General features: G+C 35.6%; 1 protein-coding gene and 1 long non-coding RNA gene across 5 annotated transcripts; one reads left to right on the top strand and one right to left on the bottom strand.

The window, feature by feature from the left end:
* Positions 1 to 1,380: 1,380 nt before the first annotated feature.
* LOC112018574 (uncharacterized) lies at positions 1,381 to 7,761 on the bottom strand. 4 transcript variants are annotated; one of them, XR_002883626.2, is made up of 5 exons: positions 7,497 to 7,761; positions 5,364 to 6,213; positions 2,941 to 3,897; positions 2,550 to 2,630; positions 1,381 to 1,717 (listed from the first exon to the last, which is right to left on the bottom strand). It is a non-coding gene; the product is annotated as an uncharacterized LOC112018574 (long non-coding RNA). The 4 variants fall into 4 exon arrangements; XR_002883625.2 differs by having other exon boundaries at positions 5,364 to 6,205; XR_002883627.2 differs by having other exon boundaries at positions 5,364 to 6,060.
* A 12,387-nt stretch (positions 7,762 to 20,148) lies between these two features.
* Positions 20,149 to 22,847, top strand: LOC136071323 (glutathione S-transferase T3-like). Its single transcript, XM_065782456.1, has 3 exons — positions 20,149 to 20,196; positions 21,555 to 22,022; positions 22,102 to 22,847. The coding sequence occupies exons 2-3, from the start codon at positions 21,558 to 21,560 to the stop codon at positions 22,681 to 22,683; spliced, it is 1,047 nt and encodes a 348-aa protein (XP_065638528.1). The 5' UTR covers positions 20,149 to 20,196; positions 21,555 to 21,557; the 3' UTR covers positions 22,684 to 22,847.
* Positions 22,848 to 23,134: the final 287 nt, after the last annotated feature.

Raw genomic sequence — 23,134 nt, 5'->3', positions numbered from 1 at the left:
ATTTCGAGTTTAAGAAACTCGATTTAGGGGCTATAAATCGAGTATTTAATGGTCGATTTTCATATTTTGATCGGGTCTGAGTTGACACTTTTTCCACGTGGCATCCACGTGGAAATCGAGTATCTGTGACTCGATTTCTAAGCCAATATATATACATCGTACCTGCTCCACCGAAAAAAAAAAAGAAATCAGAGCCAGAAAGAAAGAAAAAAAAAAAAAAAAACCGAATAAGAAGGAAAGAAGCCGAAACCAGAAGAAAAAAAAAAAAAAAAAAAAAACCCAGAAGCAGCCCCTGACCGGCGAGCCGCAGGCCGGCACCAGCCCCAGGTCGCACGGCGACCTGGGTCGCGGTCCAGGTCGCACGGCGACCCTGGTCGCACCGCGACCCAGGTCGCCGCGCGACCCTTGTCGCGCCGCGACCCAGGTCGTCGCGCGACCCAGATCTTCTATTTCTGGGTTTTTTTTTTTTTTTTTTTTTTTTTTTTTTTTTTTTTCTCTCTGATGAACACATGCATTTGAGCTTGATATTTTTCTGGGTTGTTTCTCTGTGATATTATTGTATTTCGGCGACCCAGGTCTTCTGTTTCTGGGTTTTTTTTTTTTTTTTTTTTTTTATGAACACATGCATTTGAGCTTGATCTTTTTCTGGATTGTTTGTCTGTGTTCTGATTGTATTTTTTTTTTTTTTTTTTTTTGGTATTTCATCTTGTACATGAGACTTGGAGAGTTCAAATTTTTTCAAATGTTTTTGGTTTGCAAATCGAGTTTCTAAGACTCGATTTGCAGGTGGTCTCCATGTGGAAAAATATGCCACATCATATCATAGAAATTGAGTATTTAAAACTCGATTTACAGGCAAAAATCGAGTCTCAGATACTCGAGATGCTACTATATAATATAGTTTGCAAACCGGATCTACTAACTAAATAGTTAGAAAAAAAAAATTAGTTAACTATTTTCCCCTGAGAGTACTATTAATTATTTGAGTAATTAATCGAAGCTGATTACTTTTTTAGAATTGTGCATTTATAAGCCATTTTCATAAATTTGGTTCCTTACAATTGAGAGTAAAACAAATTGATTTTTTCTAAAATAATATTACAATCACTAATATTCACTCTCTAAAACCTTTTAGTTCTTTATCCATAACGTCCAAGCATTAACTTCTCAATCACAAAAGGTCTTGGACAAGTGACCAAATCATCTATTGGAAACCAGCAATCTTAGACAATTATGCTCAGCAAAAAGCAAACTCTCATTTGTTATTCAACAACTTCCATTTCCCTTTTCCAATGTCATAAGATTGCACATCCACAACTTGCGAAAGCATTTAAGCTTGGTCAAATCATCACCGTAACACCAAAATAAATTAAATTACGATTCAACTAAAAAAACACTCAATTGAGAATATGCAATTAGTTGGCAAATTTTTGCTTTGAACAAAAATAAAAATACTCAACTAATATCCTAGTTGATACAATTATAGCAAATCTGTTACAATTGCAATGACTATCACCCTAACAAAGTCAAGTACACAATAGCCACTTAGTCAATTTTACATTCAAGTAACGGTAGAAATAAGCTAATGCTTCTCAGCGCATCAACTCAAGCATCACAAGCACAGAAGCTCACAAGACCTAACTCAGCAGCAACTAGCAACTCATCTCAGCAACCATCTCAACAGCACATATGTACCAGCATCCTTTCCATAATGATCCTAACAAACGAACAACTTGAATTTTAAATATAATAATTTCCATAATAACTCAACCAACCATGAACACATGCACACTCAACTAGACCTCATACCCATTCTTTGGGTATAATCATTTCCATAATAACAACCAAGCTAACACTCAAAAAAGAAGACTGAACTTATACCTTAGAGGAAGGTCTTAGAAAGACACTATCTCATAGAATCAATACCTTTGGCAAACTCGACAAAACAAAAACATCACATTCTTGCACCAATGACATTCAAATTTTATAGAGATCAAATTCAGAAATAAAGAGCAAGAACTCAACCTACCACAAACAAGATAATTATTACAAAGAAAATATAATTTTAGTACTAAGAAGCAAGTGGCCCCACAACTAGCATTCCCTTTACCTTCAAAAAATTGAATATGATTTTGCCTATATTGAACAAAAGAAGTCCTCTGTAAGGTTAAGGTTAAAATTAAACAAAAGAAAATGTAAAATCCAAAGGCCATCTCCAAGACTATTTTCAAATTGTCCAAATGGTAGAACTTTTAATTTATTGTACTACTTTTTAGAATCACAAGGGTCTTCTTTAGAACTCAGTTGCATTCCAAGTTTAATTTCATAGTATTCACCCAAAATTACATTCTCATGATTTTCACTTTAATTAATCATTGTCACCAGCTGAATCAAGAGCATTTTCTTAAAAATCCATTACTAGTCTAGCCTAATCATGAAAAATAGAATATTGTGAACGAACAACTTGAACACACAGAACTCATAATTTTATAATAACACAACCAGAGACTTAAACTAAGAAAAGACAAAGGAAGAGATAGATTGAATACCTTAGAGTAGACTCTTAGAAAGAGACTACTTATTGGAATGAATTCCTTCAGCAAACCCAACAGAATAGAAGCATCACGTCCCTGCACCAATACCAAATTCAAATAGATACAGATCAGTTTCAACACCCTGATGAGTTTTTTTCAACTCTTTGTTTCACAAAAGCTGGGATATATATCAGAACATATACAACATGTTTCAAGTTCTAGTATTTCTATCTTTATCCTTTCCACACTCAAATGTTCCTTTGCCCTTTTTAATTTTTTTTAATTAATTATTTTATTTTTTGTGATGAGTGAAAAACTCATAATTATTTGCAAAGAAATAAGAAGAAAATGAAAAAGAAGACGTGAAATAAGCACTGAAAAGAAACAGATAGAAAGGAAAAATTACCCCTTTGCGTCGTTGGGTGGCGGAATCGTTGGTGAGAAAGTGGCGCAGTTCCTCCAAACGGACGGTGACGCTAGTTTTCAGGGTTTTCAGAGGATACAAAGGCCGATCTCGTTGGATCGGTGATGCTCGACCGTGGCTGTGAGAACCCACGGCGGAGGTGGGGGTGGAAATGGAAGAGGCAGTTGCGCTTGGGCGAGAGAGGGGACGGAGGAGTAATCCACTTGATTTTGGGAATTAGAGAGAGAGTCTGGCAGTGGCAGGGGTTTGAAAAAATTTTAAGGTTTGATTTTGGGAATAAATTTGAAAGAGGATAAAGGAAAGTAGGAGGTGAGAGAGTAATAAGTGGCAGGCTTTGAAAACATTTCATGGGCCCCATGCTCTCTGTCATTTTTCACGAAAATGTCTTTCTTGAATAAAAGAGATAAGAGAAAGAGAACGGAGATACTTCTTGTCGATGTGGACCCCCCGACGTAGAAACAAAACAATAATAATAGCGATAAAAAAAAAAAAAAACAAAACAAAAAAAAAAAGAAAAAAAGAGCAGGAACAAAAAGGATGGATGAATCGACTCCACGTGGAAGTGGAATAGGATTCACTTGCCAATGGCGTTGACGTCTTGAAAGTTACAACTTACAACTACTGAAGATGGTCAAAGTTAGAATTTTATTTAAAAAAAAAAAAAAAAGGGGTCCACTCAGAAATATGAAAAGTTACAACTACAGAAAACTAAGGGTAGTTAGTTGGTCAAAGTTAGAATTTTATTTTGAAAAAAAAAAAAAGGGGGTCCACTCAGAAATATGATTTTGACGGGATGAAGCGTCATTTTGCGGAGAGATGATTGGTTCTGAGTGTTGAGCAGAAACATCAATCTGACGACGGGATGGGGCAGTAGCTGATTCCTCATTTAATATTGTCCAAATGTTCTCCACAATTTCTTCTATAAACTCCGACTCTAGACTGCAAATGCAAGCGAAACCACAATTAGTTTTTTTTTAAGAATAGAGTCAGTGATCAACTGATCATACAATAAGGAGGAAATGAGCTATATATGAAAAATGGAATGAAATGCCAAAAATCTAATTGCCTATTCATTGAAATTTATTTGATTTACAGTATTTCCAAGGCAAATTAGAGCCAACAACTTCCAAGTAACTACCAACCGATAAAGTTCAACATTATAATAACAACATAAAAATTTGGATGTTCACTAGAAATAGTAAAACATAAAACTAAAAATATATTGGTTTCGAATTGAAAAGGGTGTTGGCTACCACAGAATCGAGCAATTCCCATCATCCAAAAATATACACACACCCAAATATATATTATCTCAAAACCCAATTATTTAGATATTTAATATATTTAGATTTTCTTGCTAGTGTTGTTGTGTAAAAAAAAAATTAAATTATTTATTGTCCCATTATTATATTTTATAAAATAATTTTTATATTAAAATTTATAATACATACACGTATTAAAATTTCATCCTCAAATTATAGAAGAATCTTGATAAATCAAATAAAAAAATTCAAGATTATAATAACAATATGATGAAAACATGGATGTTTACTATAATTACTAAAACATCACACTAAAAAATATTGGCTTCTAATCGAAAAGGACGCCAGCTCCTATAAAACCGAGCACTCTCATCATCCAAACACATCTGCAATGGATTATGATTAGAAACAATGCGATCTAAATGGCGAATCCGACTAGGAGATCATAGATCTGCACCTAGAACAAAATCATCTTAAAGTTCACTGATTTGATTGATTAATCATGTGACAATCATTTCATAATAACCAAATCTTTATCAAAGGACCTCGGTTCTCCCATTATCACTCTATCCACATTTGTCTCTTCCTCAAACTCAAACAACAATTTATGCTTCCCTATATCACAGATCTGAAAGCCCTTTCGGGCTCTCCTTAAATGGTTTAAAATCCTCACTACCGAATCTAAATTTAATACCCTTCTACTTATGAAGCTACAAAATGCACATTAAGTTTTGTACTTAAACAAAACTAGTTGGCATTGGGTGCAAAAACACACATGAAAGTTTAACATAATATGATTTTTTTGTCTAAATATAAAATTTAATAATTATGATAATAATTAATATGCATTTATTATAATTGTAGTTGTATATGAAACTATAAATTCGATCATATAAAACAAATAATATAAAGAGCATACGGTCAATCATAATTTAAATTATTTTAGTTTTATATGTATATAATGGATTATAGATATTCATATTTTTCTAAATACTTTTATTTCTTACATAAACGAGAGCGTTTTTCTTTTTTAATTTAAAAATTATACGTAAAATAATGATTGAAAAATAGATAAAATAGGTTTTTATGCCTTGAGTTGTTAAATGCTAAAGTTTTTAAAAGCTTTGATGGGAATGCACATACCGAAACGGCTTCAAGTGGAATCCGGCCAAGTTTGCAGCGCTTGTCAAAGCAACCCTCCAACTGTTCACCTTGTCTCCAGAGCCATTCAATAGCGCCTCTGTGAAATTGCCCATCTGTTTTCGCACCTCGGATGGAGACACATTGTAGAAAATAGGGATCACCCTTTGATTGAACAACCTTTTGCATTCCATGATCTTAACTAGCTCATCTAGGCACCACTCCAAATTACCATAGTTTTTAGAGAACACCACAACTGCAATCCTTGATTTCTCAATTGCCTTCATTAGTTCAGTCCACATAAATCCCGATTTATACACATGAATCCCTTTATGGTCTAAAGCAACAAAGAGATGGCAGGTAAAACTTTTGTGGGTATCTTCCGCACTAAAACTAACAAAGACCTCATATTCATAGGTCAACGTTGGGGAGTTTTCTTGGCTCATGGAATAAGCCATGGTTCCAACACTAAGACCTAATTGAAGTGCGTTGCCCAAACTCAAGAAAAGCAAAGGAATGAGAACGGAAAAGGACGGAGCCATGGTTGAAAGTTGAAACACACAGAAGAGCAAAAGAGCAAAGAAGTAAGATGCAAGAACCAGTTGTTTCTTTTTTTTTTTTTTGTATTTCTCTCTCTCTCTCTCTCTCTTCTTCTTTTCCTTTTAGCTTTCCAAGTTCTCTCTTCCTTTCTTTTCTGTTTCTGCAAGAATGTAGTGTGAATTTTTTTTTGATGAATCAGAAATAAAAGAAAAAATGAATACAAGTTCTACAGCTCCGTGAAACTGTGCACCACACAAACAACACCAAACCACACAGCAGTACAGGACAGCAGATCCTCTCCTACACTGCACAACTAATACAAATAGCATCAATATTACATATCAGAGAAGAACTACACAGAAATTTATACAAAACCCAAAAATGCAAATCATCTTTGATTCTTGAAAACCTTAGAAGAGATGCTCCAATTCGCACATAAGACTTTGTTTTACAGTGAAAACTTCACATTGTTGTAAAACTTAATTCGAATTTAACATCCCACTTGATGGAGGTGACAATGGCACAGGGGCAGCTCCACATTGAAGCCGGGAAAAAAAATTATTATATATATATTAAAAATTATTATAAGAAAAATTTTGACCACCCTAAGTTTTTTTAAGCCCAACATAATTAAATTTTGCACAAAGTTGACAACAATTTTGGTTATAGACTAAGGCTACAACTCCACTTAATATTTTTTTATTAGATTATTAGATGTGAACTTTGACAAATCCACATTCTCTTTTGAAAACTTCACCTTGTCATCAATCGTATATTTAAATTTCAAGTTTTTACAGTCTAAAATTATACATAAAAAATAAGATTATGGAACGAATAGTAAATAACATTTTGTTGACATGAAATTTGATATGTGTTTTAAAACTATAAAAAACATGCAATTTAATAGTTAGATTTTGAAAATATATAGTAATGTTAATTTGTTTAGCAAAATTTGTAGTCTTAAGTTGCAACTAAGTTTGTAGCTAAATATTATCCTTAAAACTTTGGTCCCTTAACAATATATTAGGTTCTTACAAACAAAAAGAAAAGCACAAGAAATTTTTATTGAATCAAAATTTTGAAAGATATGTAGCTTGCAATATTGATAATGTGACTATCATGCAACAATATCAAAATACAAAAGCTCTGTAAAAAGAAATGGTAAGACTTTATATATTTGTGTGTGATTTTTTTTTTTTTTTTTGGTCAAAAGTTCTTCTAAAATATTTTAATTAGATTTTGTATAATTTAAGTTCATGACAAACATCATAGAAAAAAAAAAAAAGCTGAGGCAACTGCAATGACATCTTCAGATTTAACATGCTCTCCGTATACCCGAGCATTTCTTTGAAAGCTAAATATACTAACGCGGTTGCAATTATTTAGCAATATCACTTTTATGATGAGGGAAGATAACAGTAAATTGGCATGATAACACAAAAGGTTGTTTCTAGTTTTTCATCAACAGATCACAACTGATCAAAGACCCAAATCCGCAAACAATTAATCAGTCAAAACAACACAACCTAAACCAAAAATGAAGACCCAAATCCGCAAACAAACAATTACTCAGTCAAAAAAGAAACAGAAGCTTACCCAAAATCAAGACCCAAATCCGCAAGTCAACACAACGCCGATCTGCCTCGGGTCTGTGGCTGGGGTTTGAGGAGAAGAAAGTGATTTATGACTCTTTTTTTTAAGAACAAAAAGGCCGTGGAAGAAAATTCTCTCTTGGGTCTTTAACCGGGTTTAGGTTTTGGGTTTGGGTAAGAAGGAAATCAATTCTGTAGAGAAGAGGAAAAGAAAAGAGAAGACTATTTTTCTTTTTCCTTTGATTGGTTTGCCATACGGAAGGAAATGAAAAAAAAAAAATTATATATATATATGTATATATATGTTTTTTTACTTTTATGCCGATATAAATGTAAAAGATGCGTACAAAACTTATGGACAAATATGTAACTTTAAGTCATAATAAGGGAGCTCATTTTTTTAAATCGATTTTATCCCTTCAAATCTGCGAATTGCAAATATGCGGACCAGGGGAAAATGGTTTCTTTCATTTTATTTCTTCCATGGAAACCAAACACAAAAAATATTGCATTTTTTCTCATTTTCTCTTCATTTCCTCTCTCCTCCGGCCTTTCCAAACACAGTAAGTAATTTTTCTTCTTCTAGAATCTATTTGTTCAGCAACAATTGTTTTTTTAACCCAAAACTCACAGTATTGTACTTTTGGCCTTTGAAGACATGTGGGTGCAATTTGGTCTTTTTAAAGTTCCTTTTATTGACTTTGACATACACAGTATTAGGCCAAAATTGGAAACTAATTTCATTTTCCAAAAACAATATAATTAGTAGGCTACGTTTTCAAACTATATTACTTACTAACATCTCGAGCCTAAGAGGCTCGATTTTGGGCTTATAAATTGAGCCTTTGAGACTTGGTTTTCATATTTTGAGGGAGTCTGACCTGACCCTTTTTCCACGTGGAAATCGAGTCTTAATTTCCATATCGACCCTTAAATACTCGATTTATGTGTTCTAAGAGAGTTTAACCTGGCTGTTTTTCCACATGGAAATCAAGTCTTAGAGACTCGGTTTTTAATCTTTGGTCCACGACCTTCCACGTGGTTAGGGCAGCTACTGACCTTAGTCCTCAAATGTTTCAGTCTGGGGTCTCTCCGTTTTTTCCTCCAAAAAACCCAACAGCTCTCTCTCTCTCTCTCTCTCATACAAAACTCACCCTCATTACAAAACTTCAAATCAAAATCACTCTCCATATTTTCACATCCTCATGTTAGGTAAGGTTTCTCACTCTCTCTAGTTGTTAGTTACATATATATGTATTGTTAGGTTTTTTTATGGGTATGTATTTCATGACTATTTTTTTTTTTTTTTTTTTTCATGACAAACATCATAGAAAAAAAAAAAAGCTGAGGCAACTGCAATGACATCTTCAGATTTAACATGCTCTCCGTATACCCGAGCATTTCTTTGAAAGCTAAATATACTAACGCGGTTGCAATTATTTAGCAATATCACTTTTATGATGAGGGAAGATAACAGTAAATTGGCATGATAACACAAAAGGTTGTTTCTAGTTTTTCATCAACAGATCACAACTGATCAAAGACCCAAATCCGCAAACAATTAATCAGTCAAAACAACACAACCTAAACCAAAAATGAAGACCCAAATCCGCAAACAAACAATTACTCAGTCAAAAAAGAAACAGAAGCTTACCCAAAATCAAGACCCAAATCCGCAAGTCAACACAACGCCGATCTGCCTCGGGTCTGTGGCTGGGGTTTGAGGAGAAGAAAGTGATTTATGACTCTTTTTTTTAAGAACAAAAAGGCCGTGGAAGAAAATTCTCTCTTGGGTCTTTAACCGGGTTTAGGTTTTGGGTTTGGGTAAGAAGGAAATCAATTCTGTAGAGAAGAGGAAAAGAAAAGAGAAGACTATTTTTCTTTTTCCTTTGATTGGTTTGCCATACGGAAGGAAATGAAAAAAAAAAAATTATATATATATATGTATATATATGTTTTTTTACTTTTATGCCGATATAAATGTAAAAGATGCGTACAAAACTTATGGACAAATATGTAACTTTAAGTCATAATAAGGGAGCTCATTTTTTTAAATCGATTTTATCCCTTCAAATCTGCGAATTGCAAATATGCGGACCAGGGGAAAATGGTTTCTTTCATTTTATTTCTTCCATGGAAACCAAACACAAAAAATATTGCATTTTTTCTCATTTTCTCTTCATTTCCTCTCTCCTCCGGCCTTTCCAAACACAGTAAGTAATTTTTCTTCTTCTAGAATCTATTTGTTCAGCAACAATTGTTTTTTTAACCCAAAACTCACAGTATTGTACTTTTGGCCTTTGAAGACATGTGGGTGCAATTTGGTCTTTTTAAAGTTCCTTTTATTGACTTTGACATACACAGTATTAGGCCAAAATTGGAAACTAATTTCATTTTCCAAAAACAATATAATTAGTAGGCTACGTTTTCAAACTATATTACTTACTAACATCTCGAGCCTAAGAGGCTCGATTTTGGGCTTATAAATTGAGCCTTTGAGACTTGGTTTTCATATTTTGAGGGAGTCTGACCTGACCCTTTTTCCACGTGGAAATCGAGTCTTAATTTCCATATCGACCCTTAAATACTCGATTTATGTGTTCTAAGAGAGTTTAACCTGGCTGTTTTTCCACATGGAAATCAAGTCTTAGAGACTCGGTTTTTAATCTTTGGTCCACGACCTTCCACGTGGTTAGGGCAGCTACTGACCTTAGTCCTCAAATGTTTCAGTCTGGGGTCTCTCCGTTTTTTCCTCCAAAAAACCCAACAGCTCTCTCTCTCTCTCTCTCTCATACAAAACTCACCCTCATTACAAAACTTCAAATCAAAATCACTCTCCATATTTTCACATCCTCATGTTAGGTAAGGTTTCTCACTCTCTCTAGTTGTTAGTTACATATATATGTATTGTTAGGTTTTTTTATGGGTATGTATTTCATGACTATTTTTTTTTTTTTTTTTTGGTTTGATATTGTTCTTTATATTTTTGATAGAATGATTTGAAGGTTTGTAATGGGGTGAGTTGTGTGTTTAGTTTTTTTTTTTTGGTTTGAGTATGATTAATGATTTTTTTTTTTTTTTTAATTTTAGAAACAAATGATAATGATTGAGAGTGTTTGTATGTGATAGGGTGTAGATATATATTTGTATTGTTAGGCTTTTTATCATGACTACTTTTGTTGTTGTTTGGTTTAATATTTTTCTTTATTTTTTTGTTAGAATGAGTTGACATTTTGTAATGGGGGTGAGTTTTGTCTTTAGTTTTTTTTATTTGTTTGAGTACGAAATGATAATGATTGAGTGTGTTTGTATGTGATGTGGGGTGAGTATATACAAATGTGGGGTGTGTTTGTATATGCATATGATGTAAGAAGTTGTAATTTTTATACTTTGAGTAGATAAAATGGTTTTGTGGTTGATGTTAAATGAAAGGGATAAAATATGTCACTAACATATTACATTTGACTCTAATAGGTTCACAATTTCTGAAGAATATTGATATAAATGTATACCACGACGGACCCCTTCTCAATCTTGATGAGATTGTTGGATTCCCATTTAAAGGGTCGGGTATCGAATGCTATTACATGATGATACGTCGTAAGTTGAAGGCGTTATATGATTTGAAGATGAAAATAATGGAAGAATTGAATTTGAACCCTGCTTGTTATGATGTAAAGATTATTTACCATTACCCACAAGAAGTCCTTCATGAACGGATAAATTACGGGTATATAGCGATAAAAAAAGACAAACATGTAAAGATCATATTTAATAGGATTCATAAAATGCCTCAAGTAAATGCTGCTGAGTTGTACATAAGTTCGGAGCTGCTTGCAAAAGTTGATGCCGAGGAGGTGTTACAAACAACTACATCTTTACGATTTACAACCCTAAATGATGGATGCACTACAATGGGAGGCTATACAATGGGAGATTATACACTCTGTAAGGTTGAAATTTATCAACCATCTTGTTAGCTTTATTCCGTGCCAATTTGCTTGTAGTTTAGCACTTAGTAACCCTGTATTTAGGTGGGATTCATGTAAGGGTAATGTGTGAAGAGAGTGTGAAGAAAAGCTCAAAAATGTGCAAAGAAGCAGAGTTTCGCGGATAGGACTCGCGGCTGACTTGCGATTGGCAAATCACCAACTGCAAGCACCTGAGAAGCACATAGGGAAGCTGAAGGGTCCAGTTGTCGCACTACAGGACAAAAGTCTCAGGCTGGCCAGGCCATTACGTCGCGACTTGGACAAGCTGCGAGGTCAAGCCACCAACTTACCCTGTTTAGCAAAAACTGACTTTTCGTATTCCAAACACACACCACTATATATAGACCCTTATACCCACGAAATGTAGAGAGCTTCCAGAGAGAATTTTTTAGAGAAATCCTAGAGAAAAACAAGATTGATTCATCCACAATCTTTACTTTAGAGTCTCTAAAAATTCCTCTACTCTCTTCCTCTCCATTGATACATCCTTGAGAGGTCATTGACGAAATCCTTTTCTCACCACACCCACATCTGTGAGAAGGTTCATTTGGTGCTAAGGGAAGCAGTTTGGAAGGAACCAATATACATTGGTTGATGCCATGGTATAGTAGCGGAATCCGAGAAGCTAAAGAAGAAATAGGTTCGGCATAACCTCGTTGGAGCAAGAAACTTGGAGGGCTTAGGTACTTGGGTAGATTAGGCTTGGAGGGTCTTCTGCTGTTCATGTATCCCAACTACATTCTTTAGTGGATTATTTACCGCTTGGAGGGCGGCGGAGAGGTTTTACGCCGAAGACTTCGGTTTTCTCTTCGATAACACATCGTGTGTTGTTCGTGTGTTTGCATCTTTTTTCTCTTTATTTTTGCCTTATATTTATTACTGTAGATGTGTTTATATTTGGTTTAAATTGTTTATCAATTCTGTTATAAGCTTGTTATCATTTTCCACTCATACATTGTTTGATTTAAAGCTTGAATTGGTAATTTTGTAATTGGGGGTCTAAACGTTCAAGGATGTTTTAGACATATATTGAACTTTCAATTGGTATCAGAGTGGGTACACTCGCTGTGGTTTAAATACCTGAGTGTGATCCTTGACCCATTTTTGAGATGGATAGGTCTCAATCTTTAAATGTTCCACCATTTTTTGATGGTAATAATTATGCCTTTTGGAAAGTTAGAATGAGGGCATTTCTATGCTCTATTGATGACACCGTTTGGGATGTGGTTGAAGTCGGTTGGACTAGGTCGGAGGCTGCTAAATCTACTTGGGATAAGGCAGCTCTTGCGACAGCCAATGCTAATAGTAAAGCTTTAAATGCTATTTTCTGTGGTGTGTTTTCAGATGAATTCCACAGGATATCTCACATGATAGTGGCCAAGAAAGTTTGGGAGATTTTGGAGACAACTTATGAGGGGATTAAGAAGGTAAAGGATACTAAGCTTCAACTACTTACCACCAAATTTGAAGAGCTCAAGATGGGTGAGAATGAATCGTTTGATTCGTTCTCTGGGAAGCTCAACGAAATTGTCATTACTAAGCTCAATCTTGGTGAGAAGATTGAAGATACTAAAGTGGTGAGAAAAATCTTGAGGTCCTTGCCTGAAAGCTTTAGAGCAAAAGTCACAGCCATAGAAGAGAGTAAAGACTTGGATGAGATCAAAATTCAAGAGCTAATTGGGTCTCTCCAAACATATGAATTGGGACTGTCTTCCCACAAGATGAGTAAATCGCTTGCTCTCAAAACCATCATCGAAAGAATGGATGATCCTTCCGAAGAAGATGGAGTGGAGAAGGAAGTAGCATACCTTGCGAAAAACTTCTGCAAATTTCTGAAGATGAAGAATAGTGGAAAACCATTCAACAGAGGAAAATTTTCATCTTCAAGAGGTGATAGGAAAGAAGGGAAGGATGTTTAATTTCCTTCGGACATTGTGTGTTTTGAATACAATGGTCATGGACATCTCAAGAAGGAGTGTCCCAATTTCTTGAGAGGGAAAGGCAAGGCGTATGCCACAACGCTGAGTGACTTTCCACCTGTGTGTGATCCTCTAATCAGAGAATTCTATACAAATGCTATGATAAGGGAGGAGGAGTTAAGTTGTTGTGTGAAAAGAAAGGAATTTACCTTAGATGCTTCTAACATCGATAAGTTTCTAGGGCTTGAGGGTTTGGAGGATTATGAATTCACTAACTACAAGGACAGAATGCTCTCTCTGGACACTGTCTAGAAAAGAATTGGTGGGGTTAAAGAAAACAAATGTCTCAACACTTCTGATTTTTCTAAAGATATGAGGTATCTGACCACCATAATGATATACAATCTGTATCCTATAAGAAAGATGATTACACTGACAAATGCCAGAGCCATCTTTCTCATGGAACTTAAGGAGAAAACATTCATTGACATCAGTTCTCACATCTTTGACACTATAGTGGATGAAACTAGATCCATCTCAAGACCCAAGCTGATATTTCCTAGTCTTCTCATGAGGATTTTCAGAGAAAAAGATGTTGCAATGCCTCAGGATATCAGTCTTTTACCTCCTCTATCAGTCATAAACAAATTTACTCTCACAAGGATGCAAAGTCGTCTTCCAGGTGAAGAAGTGGAGGATGTTCAAGAAGAAGGGGATCCAATGGAGACTGAAGTAGAAGCTGCAGAACAATCAATCACACCCAGGAGCAGAAGAAAGAGGAGTAGAGCCTCAACTTCATCAGCTGTACCTCCATATGCATTTCAGATCATCCTGGAGAGGCTTGACACACTCAGAGAGGTTCAAAATCAACATACTGAAAGGATGACAGCAATGCAGGATTAAATAGATGTACTTTCAGCTAAATTTGACAGCATCCACACCAACCAGGAGTAGTGACCTTTTGGCCATTCCGGTCAAAAAGGGGAAGAATTTTTTTTTTTTGGGACTACACTTAAGGGGGAGTGATTATTTTGAGGGGGAGCTTAATGTGTTTTGTGTTTCACTGTGGTTTCAGTTTTTGCTAGACTAAAACTCTTAACTCTTGGATAGTTTTATTTCAGAAGTTAATCAGTATATAATATGATGTTTATTCAGTACTTTTTGTTTTGGTTTGTACCTGATACCTTTGTAGGTTTTAAGGTTTTTGTTTAAGGTTTGTACCCATATTGCTTTTGTAAGCTTTTAGGGTTTGGTTTTATGCACATTTGTAGGCCTTTGTAGTTTGTATCATGCTTTATGCAGCATTTGTGCTTTGTTAAATCAGTACTTCTAACTTAATGTTATGCAAACCTTTTTAAGTACTGTCACTCTTGTGCCCATGTAGGATTTTTCTTAGATGCACATACTTCATGTACTGTGCATTGGTTGAGGGTTGGTCATTCAAGTGATTTGCCTTGTGTTTGTCAACATGAATGTCCGGATGTTCATTCCAAGTGTGAATGAACATTGTGATCACTTGTATGAAGTGATTACCTGCTTTTGGTCTTGCCATGGTTTATTGCTTTACTTTATTGTGCTTGATCGCTTTGTGCTTACTCCATTTGCATTACAAGTTTTTTGCATACAATGAACTTATTGTGTTGTTGTGTTTCAAGAGTTACTTGTTCTTATGGTTCTAAAGTTTCACAGATTCTAGAGTTAGATGTGAGTGAGTTTTCCAACTGTTCCCAACTCACGCATTAAGTCTAGAGTTTGTTTTAGGGTTTTGTCACTGAATAGCCAAAGAGGGAGATTGTAAAATTGAAATTTATCAACCATCTTGTTGGCTTTATTCCGTGCCAATTTGCTTGTAATTTAGCACTTAGTAACCTTGTATTTAGGTAGAATTCATGTAAGGGTAGTGTGTGAAGAAAAGCTCAAGCATGTGCAAAGAAGCAGAGTTTCGCAGCTAGGATTCGCGGCTGACTCGCGACTGGCAAGTCACCAACTACAGGCATGTGAGAAGCACACAGGAAAGCTGAAGGATCACGCCAGCTGTTGCACTACAGGACAAAAGTCCCAGGCTGATCAGGCCGTTACGTTGCGACTTGAACTCGAGACTTGGACAAGCCGCGAGGTCAAGCCGCCAACTTACCCTGTTTGGCAAAAACTGACTCTTCGTATTCCAAACACACACCACTATATATAGACCCTTATACCCACGAAATGTAGAAAGCTTCCAAAGAGAATTTTTGAGAGAAACCCTAGAGAAAAACAAGATTGATTCATTCACAATCTTTATCTTAGAGTCTCTACAAATTCCTTTTCTCTCTTCCTCTCCATTGATACATCTTTGAGAGGTCATTGACCAAATCCTTTTCTTACCACACCCACATCTGTGAGAAAGTTCATTTGGTGCTAAGGGAAGCAGTTTGGAAGGAACCAATATACATTGGTTGATGCTATGGTATAGTAGCGAAATCCGGGAAGCTAAAGAAGAAATAGGTTCAACGTAACCTCGTTGGAGCAAGAAGCTTGGAGAACTTAGGTACTTGGGTAGATTAGGCTTGGAGGGTTTTCTGCTATTCATGTATCCCAACTACATTCTTTAGTGGATTATTTACTGCTTGGATGACAGTGGAGAGGTTTTACATCGAGGACTTCGGTTTCCTCTTCGATAACACATCGTGTGTTATCCGTGTGTTTGCATCTTCCTTCTCTTTATCATTGCCTTATATTTATTGCTGTGGATGTTTTTATATTTGGCTTAGATTGTTTATCGATTCTGTTATAAACTTGTTATCATTTTCCGCACATACATTGTTTGATTTTAAGCTTGAATTGGTAATTTTGTAATTGGGGGTCTAAACGTTCAAGGGTATTTTAGACACATATTAAACTTTCACACTCCCATCTCAAGATCATGCTGCCAATATTGGTGAAACATTCCAAACTCAAGAGACACATTTAGAGGAGGAAGACGAAGACGAAGATGAAGATCATGCTGTGAATGATGGTGAAAATCTTGATGATATAGATGAGTACGAAGAGAGAATTAAGTGAGGTGACTTTGATAGGGATGTGGATGACCATGAACTTGTTCCCAATTTTGTAAAGGAAAATATGGAGGATCATGATGAAGGTGATGCGGACGATGATATTAGCATCCAACATGATACAAATATGACCACTGCCTATACACCTCCTGCTGAGTTATTCTATGCAAATACTTGAGAAAATATGGTTGACCCTTCACGTCTTTAGATACCATTTATTTCTACTTAGGAAGATGGGATGCATTTTAGTAAAAGGTTGACTTTTGCAAATAAATAGGCAGTGAAGCATGCATTGAAAATATACGCATGCATTGAAAATATACGCAGCAAATGAGAATAGAAATTTTACAATCCAGAGGTCGACCAAATCCAAATTGTGCGCCGCATGCATTGACACCAACTACAAGTGGTACATTGGGGCATTCATGAAGGCTAAACTTAATGGTCTGTGGATAGTATCTTATGTGGGACTACACAGTTGTATACCCTTTGGATTGCAAAGAGAAGATAAAATGATGAATTCTAATTTTATTGCATCAGAAATTGTGGAAAAATTGTGACAAAATCACACTACTCGTATTGATGAGCTCTGGGAGATCATACATACTAAGTATGATAATAAACTTTCTTACTATAAGTTATGAGACACAAAACAAAAGGCAATTGCTAAGATATTTGGGGATTGGGAGGAGTCTTACCAAAGGTTGCAAAAGTTGTTGTTGGTATACTCAGATCAAGATTTGAGTACCCAGTACAACTATTACACCATACCTAGGGGCATAAATGGTACTACGTTACTGCGCTATGTATTTTGGGCATTCACTTTATGCATTGCTGCATTCAGATATTTCAGGTCAGTGATCAGTATTGATGAGACTCATTTGTATGGTAAATATCAAGGGGTGTTGTTGATTGCAATGGCAACTGATGCTAACCAAAAGGTTTTGCCTCTCGCCTTTACTATTGTGGACAAAGAGTCAAGGCCTAGTTGGGGGTGGTTTTTAGAGAGTCTTAGGATTTTGATAGGGCATGTGATACCTAACGAGGGCATTTGCATTATTTCTGACCAACATAAAGGTATCAAATGTGCCATTGCAGAGTGGCCTAAAGGTGATGATGAAAGCTTACAGGTATTTCACTGATATTGGCTTCGACATGTTGCTAGCAACTTTAACACACACTTTGATGACCCGACTCTAAAGGCATTGGCCTTGAAAGTTGGATATGCGACTCATGAAACTAAATTTGAGTTCATAATACAAACCATTAAGGATGCTGAGATTAATGCACTAAGGGGTGTAGAACCTGATGATCCCCCTATATTGCACGCTATATGCCATACACATATCTAATGAGTGAGGATCTGGACAAATGGATCCAATCACATGATGGTAGAAGATGTTACGGGGCAATAATAGCTAATATCTTTGAGTGCTTTAATGGGGTACTTAAAGGTGCCCGCAGTTTGCCCATTGTTGCAATGGTTGAGTTCACTTAGTGCAGACTTGTTGCATATTTCCACAATCAACATAAAGAAATTACTTCTGATCTCTCTCGAGGTAAGGTGTGGAGTGATTATGCAATGAGGATCTATACAAAAAATACGCAGAAAATTTCAGGACACATTCTAAGGAATTTTTATCATGAAACTAGTGTTTATCAAGTGGTTACCTCGTACAACGACCATAGAGGTAGAGGGGGAAACCAAAGTCATGAAGTGCACGTATTTGCTAGAACATGTGGTTGTGGAAAATGGCAAAACATTAAGATCTCTTGTTCACATGCAATTAAAGTTCTTCAAGGTTTGCACCTCAATGCGACCAACTATATTGACCCATGTTACCGTTTGGACAACGCCATTCATACATATGCACATCAATTTGTGGTGCCAAAGTCAGAGTCATTGTGGAGGGATGTTCGCGAACCATGGTGGGTGCCTGACCCATAGCTGTTGCGGGCCAAAGGTCGTCTTGTGAAGTCAAGAATAAGGAATGAAATGGATGGGGTATGACGAAAACGGGGAAGCCAGAGGTAAGATGATGACTTAAGGGAGATTCAATCGAGGTAGCGATGCCAAGTGTGTCATGAAGAGGGGCATAACTATAGAAGATGTCTCAATTCCCGTGGGGCTTCGACAAGCGGTAGTGCTACAAACTAGGCAAGTGCTATCGCTGTTTTTATATAATATGCTCAGAATTTCATTTGCTTTTTGTTCTTTGCATTTGGGAACTAACGATCGAATTTTAATATTTGTCAGACGAGCGAAGACTTGATTTTGGAATGGCATTGTGCATGGGAGTTGTGGTTATCTTCGGTATGGACAAGTGCTTGGCAACTATGTAGACTATGTTGTATCAATATGGACAAGTGCTAAGCGACTATGTAGACTATGTTTTATTGACCCAATTGTTATTTTGTTTATTACTGAATGTTGTTGTAATTGAATTATTCGCTATCCATTGTACTCGTTACATTAGTTGCGTTGTGCGGCTTTTGCCTATAATTGCCAGCAATGCTTTGGCAAGTTCAACCACAGGGGCCTTATTTGAAGCAATGATAGTTAGTAATGTTTTTTGTGCACCTCATGTATTGGTTAAATCTGTCTGGTCTATAGCTAGGAGGGCAACTATAATGCCCATGAACAATAACTGTTTTAATCCAGTTTTATTTGCATCTAATGTACTCTTCCTTTGACTGGTATCATATGCTTATATCTAGCTGTTTACAACTGCCCATGTGATGTGTTTTGGATCTAGTTTACTGCTACAGGGGAAGAAGAAAAAAAATTCTGGTTTACTGCTATAGGTGAGGGAAGAGGAAAAAAAAAATCACAGTGAAAATCGAGTCTTTGAAACTCGATTTCCATACAAATCAAGCTTCAAAGGCTCGATTTATTCTAGAATTATTTACTAAAAAGCCACTAAAATGTAAATCGACCTTCAGAGACTCGATTTTCACTAGGAATTTTTCCAGTATCAATTGGCCGTAAATAGTTTTGAACTCTCAGCCTGGCATACTTGCTACTGGTTACCTTGAATACTGACTAGAAATCGAGTTTCAAATACTCGAGTTCCACTGGAATTTTTTTTTTCCAATTTTAGACACCTATCTATTTTAAACTTCAATAATTTGAACTTCTGGAATTAAAAGTTTAGTTTAAAAATTTTTAAATTGTAAGATTTAAATCATAGGATTTAAAAATACAATTTATTAAAAATAAAACCAACCAAACTACCTAGACAGTTGGGACATGCATTTATTACCTGGCAGATCACACAAGCTTAGAGCATTCACATCAGCTCATTTAAAGTCTTCTAAAATACATATACAGTGCAAATTTTACACATTTTGAGTAAAAAAACACTCACATCAGTGGGTGTAAAAATATGTAAAGCTGGCCATATTTTTCCATGAGCTACAGTACCCGTGTAAATATACACGGGTACTGTAGCACATGTAAACATTAAAATAATACTATCAGTCCACACGGTACAGTATAAAAAACTTATTTTTCTTTTACGCTCTTTTTTTTCTCTCTCCTCTCACTGAGCACACCACGTAGGTCTCAGCTTCTCTCCCTGTTTCATTCCTCTCTTCCTCTCATCTTCTTTCTTCGTCTACTTCTACTCAGCTTTTGCTCATTCTCTATTGACAGACTCATCTTCTCTATTTGATCGGTTTGGGGGTTTTGCAAGGTGGATTAATTGATAGACTCATCTTTTCCATTGACAGACTTTGGGGCTAATTTCTCTAAAAAGGTATGGGTTTTTCTCATTGAGATTTTAGGGTTTTTTTGCTTTTTGGTTTTAAGCAAGATTCTTGGGAGTTTCTCTAAACTTTTTTTTTTTTAGGGTTTCTTGTTTCAAATTTTTTCTGGTTTGGGTTTTTTTTAGGGATTCTTCAGAGCACATCCGAATGTTTATTTTTGGAATTTATTAGTATTTCAGATTTTGTGTGTATTTATATTTGATTATTTTAGAGTTCAGGTAAGGATTAAATTTTGTCTTTTGATAGGGATTAGTTTCCCCGTGTGTAGGGAGTGTTTGAAGAATTTGAATTGATTGAACAGGGTATATAATTAGTTTCTCCCTTGTTTTGGGACTGATTAGTTTCTCCCCTGTTTTCGGACTGATTGAACAGGGTATATACTTTGTGTATATGTGTGCCGTGAGCCCTTGCATTCTGCACAAATCATTAGTACTTGTGTAGCAATGATACTTGCAGAAGTCTATTAAGTGGAGACATTATATCTTAACTATTGTTTGGTACTTCTTCTGTTTTATGTACACATTTATTTGCTGTTTGGGTGTTCGAGTTCCATAATTAGTGACTTCCAATGGGTATTGGATTGTTTTTGCAACCTACTCTGAGTAAGAATATCATGGAGAGAATTGCGGACATATCCCTTTGTTTTTGCAACCTACTCCATTTGCAACCTACCGTGAGCCCTTTTTTTTTTTTTTTTTAATAAGTAACTAGCAACCTATATCCCTTTGTTGAATTGTTTCATGTAATTTTGTAATGGGTCAATTGCCTAACTGATTTGGGAGTCCTTTAGTTGGGACCCAGATTAGTTCTTAAAGTTCACATTGTGGTCCTTGACTTAAAGACCTAGACAAACTTTACATTTGTCTCCATTGTTTAGCACCTAGTCGGTTTGGTTTAATTATTAGCTAATATTTTGGTTTTATGCAGATCTATTCTCAGATTTGTTTTTAGAATTTAATTTTGTTGCATGCATGTAGCTATTTTGGGGTCTACTTATGATGTTTTTGCTTGTTTGATTTAGGGGAAGGTGATAATAAAAGACTAACTACAAAAACCCATCCAACTGTACTGTACGTAAAAAGATATTCATCATCAAGAAAAATTAAATTGATAAAGCAACCCATTTATGTACATCACACAGTTATCCGAAATAAAAGAGAATTTCATAACCCATTAATTCCATGCTAGTTAGCTATTTTTTATTTTTGGTAATGCTGAGTGTTTTTACCGTGTGCTAATATTGTTTATTTAATGTGTGATGAATTTGTTTTGAGGAATGCCTTTTCTTTTTTGTTTTCAATTTTGTTGCTTATTAGTGCTGCTTCTGAATTACTTTGGTGTTTGTTAGGTGATGGACTCACAAAATCAAAATCCCTTCTTCCTTGACATTTTACAAGAAAATGAACAAGGTTTTGAGTCTCTTGACAGTAGCATTTTGATGTCCACTCCACATTCAGACGTGAATGTCTGTCAATCTCCACCCCAAGTTGAAATGGGACAATCTATACCCCCCATTGCAAAAAAGAGAACTACTAAGAGACGTCAACGGGGAATCAACTTCACTGTAGATGAAGACATTAAGCTAGTGTTGGCATGGCTCAATGTTAGCTTAGGTGCTGTGACATCAACGGATCAAAAACACGCAACATTTTGGGAGAGAATTTGGTCCACCTTCCACAATGACAAGAAATTTAACCGCACTAGAGATTCTTTAAATAGTCAGTGGCAAACAATTCAAAAGGAAACCAACAAGTTTTGTGGATGCTTGGCCCAAATTGAGAACCGGAATGAAAGTGGTAAAACTGAGCATGACAAGGTATTTCGATGAATAATCTAATATTTATTGTATATCAATACACTTTTAGTTTTATGATTCTCATTATTTACTTTTGTAGATTGAAGATGCAAAAGCTATGTATCTAGATAGTTGCAAAACTGCATTTCAATTGGAACATTGTTGGAGAATTTTGAGGAATGAAGCTAAGTGGTTGATTGTAAGAGAGAATTTGAAGGCCCGTAAAAGACAACCAGCCACACAATCTTCTCATCCTTTTGCAAGCTCAATAAATCTAGATGAAGATAATGATGAGACGAACACCAATGAAACCTTGGAGAGACCCATAGGCAAGAAGGCCGAAAAGGAGAAATTAAAGAAAAGAAAGAATTGTGATGACGTGGTCCCAATGCTTTCCTCCCAATTGGACGAAATCAAGGAAGAAAAGAGGAGAATGCATGAGGAGAAAAAGGAAAGTATGCGCATTGCATTAGAAGAACGAAGAGAGTTAATGTGCGTTGCATCCGAAGAACGAAAAGAGTTGATTCATATCAAGGAAGAGAAGAATGAAGTAGAAAAAAGGAAAATGGAAGATGAAATTATGATGAAAGATACAAGAACCATGGATCCTGAGCAAAAAGAATACATTCGTCTACGTCGCTTGGAAATCTTGGAGAGGTTAAGGTTTAAATATCCATCATAATTTGAATGTTATTATTGACAATATCTAATCAAGTAATTTTTTGTATAGTGCAAAGATACCTAGCACATAGTTGACATAGATGATTTTTTGTAGTATTTACTTGTGCAAGGGAACAGATGCAATGTTGTAAATTTTGTATTGTGCACGGACAATAGCACTTGATTATTGAATTTAATTTGTGATTATGTTCTTGTCATTCTATTTTGGGTGAAGCAATGTCTCTGTTGTGCAGTGGCTGTACTTGTTGATTTTTCTGCATAATTACTGATTTTTCTGCATAATTACAAGTGGCTGTACTTGTTGATTTTTCTGCATAATTATTTGTTTATGCAGAAACTATTTTGTTTTTCTGCATAATGTTATGGTGTCACTTTTGCAGCTGCATGCCTGCATTTGCTGCTGCTGCTGCTGCTTGTTTAGCTCTAGGCATAATGTTATTTTTCTGCAGAAA

This window comes from Quercus suber, unplaced genomic scaffold (genome assembly GCF_002906115.3).
Source record: "Quercus suber isolate HL8 unplaced genomic scaffold, Cork oak 2.0 scaffold_302, whole genome shotgun sequence".
NCBI lineage: Eukaryota > Viridiplantae > Streptophyta > Magnoliopsida > Fagales > Fagaceae > Quercus > Quercus suber.
This window is presented reverse-complemented; position numbering and strand designations above follow the sequence as displayed.

What these genes read in the sequence shown, in the direction of transcription:
- LOC136071323 (XM_065782456.1), top strand. Translation starts at nt 21,558, where the DNA reads ATGGACTCACAAAATCAAAATCCCTTCTTCCTTGACATTTTACAAGAA. An exon ending in GTAAAACTGAGCATGACAAG is followed by an intron (nt 22,023 to 22,101) that starts GTATTTCGATGA and finishes TTACTTTTGTAG; the next exon opens with ATTGAAGATGCAAAAGCTAT.